This window comes from Abramis brama, assembly GCF_963993115.1.
Source record: "Abramis brama genome assembly, chromosome: 17".
Taxonomy (NCBI): Eukaryota; Metazoa; Chordata; class Actinopteri; order Cypriniformes; family Leuciscidae; genus Abramis; species Abramis brama.
Window position 1 is genome coordinate 33,968,489 of NC_139979.1, and position 11,832 is coordinate 33,980,320.

General features: G+C 39.4%; 1 protein-coding gene across 1 annotated transcript in view; it reads right to left on the reverse strand.

The window, feature by feature from the left end:
- Positions 1 to 11,556, reverse strand: part of grik3 (glutamate ionotropic receptor kainate type subunit 3) — a 154,521-nt gene extending 142,965 nt beyond the window's left edge. Inside the window, exon 1 of the mRNA XM_084088612.1 lies at positions 11,133 to 11,556. Within this exon, the coding sequence (XP_083944738.1) occupies positions 11,133 to 11,232 (100 nt within the window). The 5' untranslated portion in view covers positions 11,233 to 11,556. The remainder of the gene's footprint in view (positions 1 to 11,132) is intronic.
- Between the last annotated feature and the right edge of the window lie 276 nt (positions 11,557 to 11,832).

The following is an 11,832-nucleotide window of genomic DNA, read 5'->3' on the forward strand; positions in this document are numbered from 1 at the left end:
ACTGGATAAATCCATAAAAAAAGCTTTGTTGCTCTTTAAAAATGGCCTTTTTATTAATGGTTGTTCAAGCAAACCTACAATTATCTAACTGCACTTCATTTATGAAAGTTGCATTCCGTCTTTCTAAGCTGATCTTTTCAAATAATTATCTTCAGGGGAATGGAACAAATCTGATGCAAAGGCCTTTTATTGCAGGAATGCTGAAACACGCAATAGTTAAGTGCATGCTTCCCAAACCAGAAACTTTCTACAGCACTTGTAGATTCTCAGAAGGACAAAGGAGACGTGGGAGAAAAGAACTGTTACTCAATAGAAATTCAAAGGCAGTTCTCATTCAGCTAAGCTGTGGTTGACCTCCGCAGACCTCTTTGAGTGCCAATGAACTGATGATCACAATAACTCATGTCTTGCCTGTAGATCACGGGCTAGCGGTTGCAACAGGAGCCTATTAGGAAAGCAAGTCGAGTTAAGTTCCAGGTACTTCAGAATGACTGCCGGATATCTGTTAGCATTCCTTCCATGAACCTCATTAGTGGCCATTTTACCCGAGCTGTTTTTCTTATTATGAGATTGTGCTCCTTGAGCCAATCTTTTATTTCCGGCCTTAGAGTACGGTGACCGGGAGGGGACATGTTCGGTTCACTTAGTTTTGTCGTGGCCACAACATATAAACTCGTGGGAACGTGATAATATGTTGCTGCCACAAGATATTCATTTGTGAGAACGTCATATTAAGTCGTGGCCTCGAGATCATATGTTGAGGGAACAATATATTTTTCTCGTGGCCACGACTTCATATTTTGAGAGAACGACATCTATTTATCGTGGCCACGAGTTATGTTGAGGGTACCACACCGGTCAATACTGTACATATACAGCAGTCGGAGATGGAGATGATCTGATTAAATAACATTTTACTTTGAATCAGGAATGTCATATAAAGATATAGTGCGGTCTCTGGCATTAAGACCTAAGTATGTTGTAAGTGAAAGACACCTGAAGCGTATTCGTAAGTTGAATGGGCTTTTTCGTCGGATATTTGCTGGCTTGAACGAAATACTCGGGTCACGAATAAAGTCCCGTTTTAGGCAATAAACAAAAACAAATTATGAGAAACTAAAATGATTGTACACAAATTATGACCGGGGTAAAAGGAGGAGCCCGTGTCGCGTGTGAAGAATCCGATGTCGTTCCCTCAACGTACGATCTCGTGCCCACGAGATATTATGACGTTCCCACGACTTAATATCACATTCCCACGAGTTTATATGTTGTGGCCACGACACAACTAAGTGAACCGAACATGTCCCCTCCCGGTCACCGTATAAGAGTATGTCCAAGAGGAACGTTTTATGCCTCAGCTCTTTCATACCTCAAGGTTGTCTCAAAAGCTTCTCCAGATCTGACATAAAAGATTGAAAAGTTCACAAAAGGTGAGAGACAGAGATAAAAAATGTGGATAGAATAACTCAGATAAATTGGTCATATAAAATGTCATATTTGATTGCAAAATTGGCACATCTGAGTACAGTTTTACAATGATGTACAATATTTTCTGAAGATGTAGTGATGTTTCTTAAGACCATCTAAGATAAAAGTGAATTGTGTACTTTCTGCTTCACCAAATGAAACTGCAAAAGCAAATGACTTCCTGAACTGTCTGACACAGTTGCACAAACAAACAGATGCGCCCCAAACTGACACCACTGGGTCAAAATCATACAAACAGAGAAATGTTTCGGTGGTTTCTAGGGTAATCAGCCTACAAAGGGCTTACTTAAATCTGTCTGTATATTTAGCTGGAAGACGAGACAGTAGTATTTTTGCTGTTTGTTAAATTTACTTAATTAAAAATAAGCTAAACCATGTTGTCACTTAATTTCATTATGTTTAATCCACTTAAATTTGTAAAGTGCAAGTTATCTGAACCCTTTAATGTTTGTTACTGCACATTTCATTTTTGTTGGCATTAACTGGACAGTGGATTTCTGATTAGATTAGTGTGATTAGATCAGGGGAGTGAATGTTGAAATCACAGTTGTCATGAAAGGGAAGTTGCGCTCGTCTTTTTTCCCCTATAGTGACTTATATCCGTGGTGTCCATGGTGTTTGGGGTGAGGATTGGGGTTGATCCATTTATAAAGCAGCTGTTTTTTATTTTTTTCTGATGTGCACAAATAAGCGACAGGTACCATAAGATTTTCTTCTTCCTGTTCCTTTTATTTATTTATTTTTTTATTCGTTCATGCACGTTATGAATGAATGAATGAATGAATGAATAGATGAATTTATGTATGACTTGTGCAACAATAAATAAATAAATATCCGAGTGAAGCGCTTCTGGAACAAGAACAAATGTAGGCGTGGCTTGATTTTGTCCGTGGGGAGTTGATTGGCTGGTTGGATGGTGGTGGTTTGCTATTGGCTGATCTCATGTGAGTGACAGGTTGCCCCGCCCTCGACAACAGAGAAGAGAAGATATGCTGCAAGAGGAAGTTCACTTGTTAGTATTTATTGTTCTGTTTATGTTTATGTTTTTTTGAGTTGTGCTTTTCTTTGTGCTTGACTACACAATGATACGGCATAACTCGACAAGAAATAACTGAGCTAATTTCAATGCAGAACAGTCTCTTCTTGCTTTTTCCGCCCATACATTGTAGTAAAAGGGAAAATAGATGTTTTTTTTATTTTTATTTTTACTATTGCATTTAATTATAATTGCATCAGCAAAAGTATATTATTTCCGAGTGAAAATCACATAATAACTGTGAAATTGAAGTGAACTAACTGAATTAATAAGTTGAGCAGCTCAACTCACTCTATTCAAATGTGTGTGTTATAATTTTATCAAGTTAGACTAACTATCTAATATTTCACATATCAAAATATTTGCACACTTAGACTTTAGCAATTCAAGAAAAAATCTCCATTTGGTCTCAATATAATCTCATTAGAACCATAATAATAAAGGAAGAAATAAAAGGAATCTCTTTTGTGAATTTTCATTCCAACCTGGTGGGAAATGTCATAGTTTTATTAAGTTAGGCAAACAATTTTTTAGTGTATCAAATATTTCACACGTCGAATAAATTGGAGACATTTCTGAAGGTTAAGTCTGCACTTGCTCTCAGTTTAATCGCACTGCCTAGTCGAACTAATTGAGATAATAGGAATGTCTTTTGTGCGTTTTCACTTTCACCTCCTCACATGTACATTTAAATCAATATACCGTAATGTCACCAATGCTCAGTGAAGCTGAAGGAAACGTGATCCGTACGTGTGTTTCTGCAGGCTGTCGGCAGACAGAAAAGGCAGCTCGCATCAAACGGAGGGAGTGTGTGACGGGGGAGTGTGTGACGGGGGAGTGTGTGAAGGGGGAGGACTTGAATGCCACACTATTTGAAAAGCAAAGGGGGAAAAATGGGCTCCGTTCTATTTTGCTCGGGGCAATGCACAAAAGAGGCGAGTGCAGCGACGTGGCAGGTTTTTAAATTGGGATCAAAAGGTTTGAGCTAATTAACAAACTAAATAAGAGTCTCCCAAACTCCGTCTGGCTCCAGCGTTCTCACAGCAGAGGTTCAGCGTTCGCTCTTCTGGTCACTCGCAGCTCTGAGAAACGGTCGCCGCTGCGACCCGAGACCGGGTTTTCCCGTTTGGACGGTTTAATTCTGTTTGACTTTCCCAGCAGGGGCCGGTTGATGGGAGCGAGTGGGAATCGGATGCGTTGGACAGGCGCTCGTAATAAAGACAAATGGGTGGACGTGACATTTGATTCTGTCTGCTGTTGTTGCACCTCCCACAACTAAAATAAGAGTAACGCAGAGCAAGAGTGAAATTGAAGGAGCGAGACGGAGAAAACAACTACATTGACAAGCTATGTATTTTTCCGAGCCGGAAGGTCACACACATCCAGGGACAACGGCCCACCGTTTGAGTTGATGAGATCAGAGAGCTGGCGTATTATCCTCCGAGGAGAGGAACGGGTGTATCGGAGTGAGATTAGTCAGCTTATTATTTATTATAAAGAGCATATGTTGCTGAAAGACCAAGCACACACTTTGCGGTGTGATATGAAAACACCATCTGTTGGGAGAACACTCTTGGTGAAAGGGAAGACCTCGTGTGTCAGTGAATTAGTTCACTCTCGTGCCACTGTCGTAATGTTATCTCTATTCACTGCTATGACCTTAATATACAGAAAGAAGGAGGCACGTTTACATGTGTAGCTCAACCCTTCAGAAAAGAGGTTTGTTCAAGTGTGCTATTACTCTAAGGCAGGGTTCACCAATCTCAGTCCTGGAGGGCCGCTGTCCCTGCAGAGTTTAGCTCCAACCAGCTCCAACACACCGGTTTGAAAGTTTCTAGTATGCCTAGTGAGACCTTGATTAGCTGGTTCAGGTGTGTTTAATTGGGGTTGGAGCTAAACTCTGCAGGACAGCGGCCCTCCAGGACCGAGATTGGTGAACCCTGCTCTAAGGGGAGAGTGGGGCACAACCTCACGCTTTTAGACTTTCTCAGTTTGTGTAAACCTACTTAAGGTTCAGAGTATTTATGTTTTACCGCATTAATTTCACACATGTCTAGTACAATTATGTGGTTTTGTTTTATTAATACAGTGCATACTTTTTCTAATCTAATCAAAGTAGTATACAAGACAAACTAAAATATTTTGTCAATAAAATACAATTATTAACTTTTTTATATAAAATAATGCCATTTTTTAATAATAAAAAAAAAAAATTGAGTTTGACAACAAGCACGGCAAAACACAGCTATAGAGCATAGTTCAAAACATAACAATAATTAATAATTTCTGAACATTGGCTCTCAGTCTTTATTCACCTTTTTCTCATAGTTTTTCAATAAAATTCATAAAAGTATAGAATAGAATAGCATAGTTCTAATAGGAGCTCATTGTAACACAGTGTGACAACATGCCCCGCCTGTGCAACTGGGATTTAAACCCCGCTAGTGTCTTCTACTGGTTAGATCAGCATTAAAGAACGATCTCAACTGTTAAATAACAAACCAGAGATTAAAATAATATTAATAAATAAAATAATAACATTTTAAATAAACACAAAACAGAGATGAAAAATTATCATAAGAAATTTACTTTTGCTATGGTTAAATAAATATTCAGTGATATCTTTTAAAGATTTATGAATTTTGGCACAATTTCTTCTCTATATTGTTGATATGGCAAGTAAATACACTAAGTTTCATCATGCTAGCATGTGTGGAAGTATTTAAAACAAGTGTGTTACAACTAGCCCGCGTTAGTTTATGCCCCGCTCACTCCTACTTTTAAACTAAAAACGGAATGTACTTCTCAGAAATACACTTAAAATTACACTTAAGTATACTTGACTTACACTGACAGAAATGTCCAAGTATAATTGGCCTACACTTAAGGCCCGTTCACACCAAGGACGATAACTATAAAGATAACGATAAAGATGTAATTCTAAAAATCGTTCTCCATATTAAAGAATAACAGAGTTCACACCACAACTATAACGATAAAGATATGAGGAACGATATCGTTGGGATCACTTTCAGAACGATTCTTTTCCAGCTGTCGAACGATAAAACACTGACAGCCAATCAGAATCCATTCTAATTTAAATGTCTTGCGCATTTAAAATGGCAGATGACATTGCAGAGAAGTTAATCGTCGAGGTACAAAAAATCCTCCACTGTTTGACAAGTCAAACCCCCTTTTCAAGGATACGTTAAAAAAAGATGGATATATGGAAAGCAATCGGTCATATCCTGGGAATAAATGGTGAGAAGTATTAACGATGAGATATTATGCAGTTTAGCATAGTGTAACAAAATTACCTCAGGTAGGCTATCCAGCGCTAGTTTTATCATCCACATAACGCATGACACGGTATCAAGTAGCCTATCAATATCAACTTTTGAATATCAAGCTATAATTTTGTCTTGTGGATATATCTTTTTATATATATAGTATATAAAAATGCATTTTATGTCACCAGTCTGATTAAATCACCAGTCTGATTAAACTGTTTTATATATAACATCTGTTATGTAAAACAGTTTAATCAGACTGGTGCTAAAAACTTTATATTTTAAAATTTCTTATTGATTTGCTAAAATTACTAACATTTTGCACATTCTGAAAGGTGTATGTAAACTATATGAACTTCATAGACTACTACTGCTTTTAATATAAGGCTGCTATTATTATTATTATTATTATTATTATTATTATTAATACTATTATTATCATCCTTTAAACTACTATGTGCAAATATCATTACTGTAATAGCCAACATGTTGCTCCTTTGTCTCATCTTTCTTTCTTTTTTTTTTTGTAGCCTAATGAAATTTATCCAAACATTTGTTGGATAGCATTTCCTAATTAGTCAGTGCTATATAGGCTACTATAGGGCCGGCTATATACCTAAGACATACTGCCAAACGGTCTCTGGCGCTGATCGGATTTCTGAAATTTGTTTGGCTCTTGCTGATGTCCTCTTTCACGATGTCCAAGATGTCTTGAAACTGTTGTTGAAATGGAAGATCCTGAATGGAAAATCCAATCAACAATGCATGACGTCCCCACCCTACATGTTTTTCAATACTCTGTCTCAATATAGAAGAAAAGATCTGTCGCTACTTCCATTTCATTGCGACTTTAAAACTGATGTATTTTTTTAATGTTGAAATTCTTTCTCTTCTCCAGCTTAATATGCAGGGGAAGCCATTCGATTTGTAAGCTGACAGTAGCATTGGCTCAACAAATGGCGTGAGTTAGGGTTGAGACTGCATATTTGTCAACTGCAGAAATCTGTCTGAAAAAGTAAAACCTGTTGAATGCAATTACGATGCTGGTAGTGCACAAATTACACACTTCACTTTACATTATTGCTATGATTTTAAAAAGACAGTATTACCTATAGCATTAGCATAAAATAATAGCTATTTGCCAATTTCTGATAACCAAAAGCCTGCACAGACTAAGAGACAGTCAAAAAGGAAAGTCATTTCAGAGGTTGACATTTATTCGATTTTTTAACTTTAAGTAAAAGTGTGATAGGAAAGCTTGTAAGGGTCAATCCATGCTTTTCAAAATGCTTGATTATCAATGTTTCGGGTGTGTCAAAGTCCTTTCATACCCTCAAACCCTTGCAATTATGCTCTACATAATGCATGCATTTTCAGATTAAGTTTCAATCTCGTGTAATGGAGATTTTCTGCTGCATTAACATAATCAACATGATGTGTGTCAGTGTCACTATATGCACCATTTTGGTTTCAAATCTTTTGTGTAGCTACATATTGAATTTATGCGAAAACGTGCGAGTGTATGTGTGTGTGTGTCTAGTCGGTCTTTAAGTAGATCTCAGCTTCAGAATAACAGAGTGACACTGATTTGAGAGAAGAGAGTACGGAGCATTTGATTCAGGGTTTCTTGCGAACAAACGCGACATCTGGTCGCTCTCATTACCGGCACTGAAGCTAATCGGCAGGCCATAAGTGTGCTGACTCCGTAAATGTACAACAGCTTCGGTGAAACCACACAGCTGTGTGCGTGTGTACAAACCACACGCAGTTCGTTGTGCGTGTGTGTGAGACACTGGCGCTACAGTGCTCGTGCACGCGGCTCAAACCCCTCCGCGCGTCGTCCCGCGAATCCGCGATTCACGCGCGCGCACATCGACCTCTGGTCTCTCCAGGGAGAGTTCTAGCTCGCCCACGACAGCTTATAGATTAAATTTGCACAAAACTTAAAAAATTCATTTTCACTCTGCAGCTGATGGCCATCTTATACCGATGACACAATTCTTGTTGTCAGCTTCTTTAGAAATTTATCTCCTCCTCCTGCTCTTTTGTCATGCGGGAATTCACCGCACGTGAAACACGTTTAGGGGACACAAGCCGCACACACTATTATGTGCTTTTAATGTGAAGAGCATTTAAAAAAAAGAGAGAGAAAAGTGCAGAGATACTGTTATATGAAGCATCCTTATGTGTGTGTGTCAAATACACTGCACTCTCAACACATGATGTGGATTTGCAGCACATTTGTGTTTTAAATTAGTGCAAGGGTCTCTAGTATGAAACAGCCATTTGCAAAACAGCCAATAATGGCTTTTAGTATTTAATTATTTATTGATCATATATATATATATATATATATATATATATATATATATATATATATATATATATAGGAAAAAGGCAAAAATAAAAGTGACACATAACTGTGTGTGAGATTGATTAACTGGTCATAATGAAGCACTGTAACTCTTAGGTAGATAACGCCATTGATTTTTCAATAAATCTTTCTTTGGCGCTGATTCTCTCATTTAAAGGCATTACATTTATTCCATTAATCGTATTCTTGAACAACAGATGAGACAGCTTAAATGCACAAGCAAATACCCAGAAGAAGATTCTACATTTATAAAGGCGATGCGTGTAAACTTGTACCAAAATGTTCGAAAAATCAAATTTAAATTGGCCCTTTCTGAAGGTCACAGTGTACAAGACAAATTCTTTAAAATTAGGATTCAAAAAAAGCCCAAATCTCTTGAGAGTTCATCATTATTTTTCAAGACATATGCAGTACTCTGCAGTGACATTTGGATGCGATCCAGAGCGTTCGCTGCCAGAACTGGAGTGGATTCTGATAGGCTGCAGCTGCCCTGAACGATATTGAAAGGATTGAGTGACAGCACTGAATCCAAACTACACTAAAAAGTCAAGCTGGGTATTGAAAACCCATTGAGTTTGACCTCAAAGGCTGCTTTTGGATCTGCAGTGATTGGACGACTGTCATGTGACATAATGAAGGATAACATGTGGCCTTACTGAGGTCATTTCAGACCTTAAAGCACATATGTGTCAATGTACAGTATATTAGATGCTACATTCACCCGTTTGCAATTCTTCTACATCATACATGTTTTACTCCTGGCTTCTCAGTATATCTCAACAGGATCAGTTTTTGCCATGCCAAACAAACCATGCCAATCGCTAAATCGCTCCCAAACAACATGGCTCTAAATACTTAGAGTTCACTAAATCCTACGGCTCCACCACAAACAGACGCTGTAATACTGTAACGATACACTGCATTGTGCTTTTCCAAAGCGGATCCCGTTCGAGTTTCATAGCAGGAGGGCAACACACACAGCTAATAACACACAGGCACAGCGGAAACGCTCTTCCCCTCGACATTTACAGTCTTGCGGAGTGAGTTTGATCGACCATCTGGCCTCGGAGAAATGCGTTGTAAAAACAGTGAAATCAATGGAGGCATGTCTGCTGTGGATGCCCACCATTACACAGCCCGTGTTGATGGTGTAACACTTAAACTGGCACACGGATCTGCCTCCCTGCCTGCTCTCTTCGGACACGAGCCTCTCCAATTCATTTCCATGCTGACGACGGGGCAAACTCACAGAAAGCCCTCTGCTGGACCCAGGGTGGACCAATGCCTTTACACACACACATTTACCCAGCGAGCTATTCTGTTTAAAAGACGTCTAACAGCGTCCAAACACAGCCTGACGTCTAGGCTAAAACAAGGCAGAATTTGGGCTGTCAGAGAAAATTTAAACCACATCCAAAGAATAGACTAGTCATCAATTAGATCAGAAAAAAATGAAATGAGTGAAGAAATGAAACCAAACACCTTGTAATCACTGTTGACTTTGCTTACATGATGGGATATCATACATCTCACAAGTTATTCTGGCAAAAACGACATGTGACCAAATTCAAGGTTATTTTGGCTAGAAGTGTGTTACTCACAGCCGGACTATATCGGGTCTGTAGTTAACCGAGACGGTGAAATGACGGCTTTTGCTTGCTGGGTAGTTTATTTTGCTGCACAAATTGTGCACAGTGGGAGAATAATGCACATATATGCACTCCCACGAAGTCATGCATACTGATGATCATATTTACAGGGGTTCTTCAGAAGTACACACTGATCAGTGCTTTATCTGTCTATTGAGGATATTAGTGCATTTCTCAAAGCAGATTTGACTCAGTTCATACACTTGCCACATTATTCTTCATTTCAATATTAAAGCAGCTGTTGAGAAAACATTTCCGTTTACACTGCCGTAAAAAAAAGAGAGAGAGAGAGAGATCTGAGCTGTCAAAAATCACAAATCTCCAGCACAATGTCATTGAAGTCACAGCCAGAGTCATCAATCACATCCAGAGAGAAAGAACCAGAACATGCCAAGGAAACACATTCCTCTAATTTGTTCCCAAATAACGGGGTCTTATTAAAAAGAATTAAAATCCACATCGCAGTGATTCCTTCAGAAGAGGGGAAAAAACTAACACTAAATGTAGTTCATTTACATGTAGTGCCAAACTATAATGGAATTAAATGTAAAATACAACTACATAGAACAAACTACAGTCATTCTGTGTGTATAAATGTTCTATTTGAACTGCATGAATGTGCCACTCTCTCTTTATGTGCTGGGGAAGTTGGAGGCTGTGCTTGGACATGTTAATGTCTCATAATGACATTTAGAGCCATTTTTCTGCATTGCATCGAACCACTTGTCAAAAGTGATCTGCCTTCAGACAAACCTGTATCGATCTTTATTGGGCTCCTGTCTCCACGCGCCACACATATTTCAGCTTCTCAGACGGAGAAAAATCTCTCGTTGTCAGGCTGCATGAGTGCACTATTTTTCACTGTATTAGCGAGGACCTTCAGTCTGGCGACACGGTGCGTAAAGCTGAGGTTTCCAGGCAAACTTCAGCGCAATGTTTCCCAGCTCACCTGTTAAGACTGTGAACTTGTGAATTTACAAGAAATACCGCAATGCCACTGTTCTCGCCAAATGCCACTAATTCCACGTGCTATATTTTCAACAGTTAACATTTTTTTTCTCTCCAAATGTCCGTGAAATCACGAAATCAATGCAGCACCATCTGTTCCGAAGACGCACGGCACGCGCATCTACATTTCTAGCGCTTAAACAGTCCGTGCAAGACATTTGTTTCACTTTATTGAATACGAAAGGCAAACTAACAGCAGACCGACCCAACCGAGCACTTTAAACACTCATAAAAACACGCGATCAGTCAGATAAAGAGTCCGTGTCCGTTACGCATTCTCTTACCTATCCGTATGACATGGGGCATCCCGAAAGAGCTGTGAATCCAGAAGAGACCCACTATAATCGCGCTCCAGTATTCCACATATTCCCTCCTGTTCTTCATGACTGGAAAACACTGGGATCAATCCAAGGAGCTCTCCAAAAAAAACTGCTCATCAAATGTTAAATGGCTGGGAGTCATATGAGGATTGGACTGACTGCGACAGATTTGCTCTCATTGTAGTTGGTTTGAACACGAGCTCGCTGTATTAATGATTTTATTCATTAATTTGAGTGCGTGAGTGCGCGCGCGCTCGGGTCTCAGACGGAGCTCGGGATCCACCTGCGAGTCTGAGCTGCTGAAATCTGCCTGCAGGAGTCCCTGTATCCCTCTGAATCCCTGTATCCCTGTATCTCCTCCTACCGCTGATGCCGCAACAACCGGGCTGGAGTCCCGCGTCAGTGTGGATGGGGACTAACGCTAACGCTGCGCGTTACACCGGCCGCGTCGCGCTGTTCGCGTATTGCGTGCTGGCAGAACTGCGCAGAAAGACATCGACCTGTCAAATACCTGGCCTTCACAGTTGGGTTCAACAGTGCAGGGTCACATTGAAAACATACGCGTTTTTATTTAGACTTGGATGCAAAGTTTTAGGATTTCTAAAATGTTAAACAAAATGTGCAGACAGGCTACATGACGTAAATGTGAGGTGAAATCATTCAG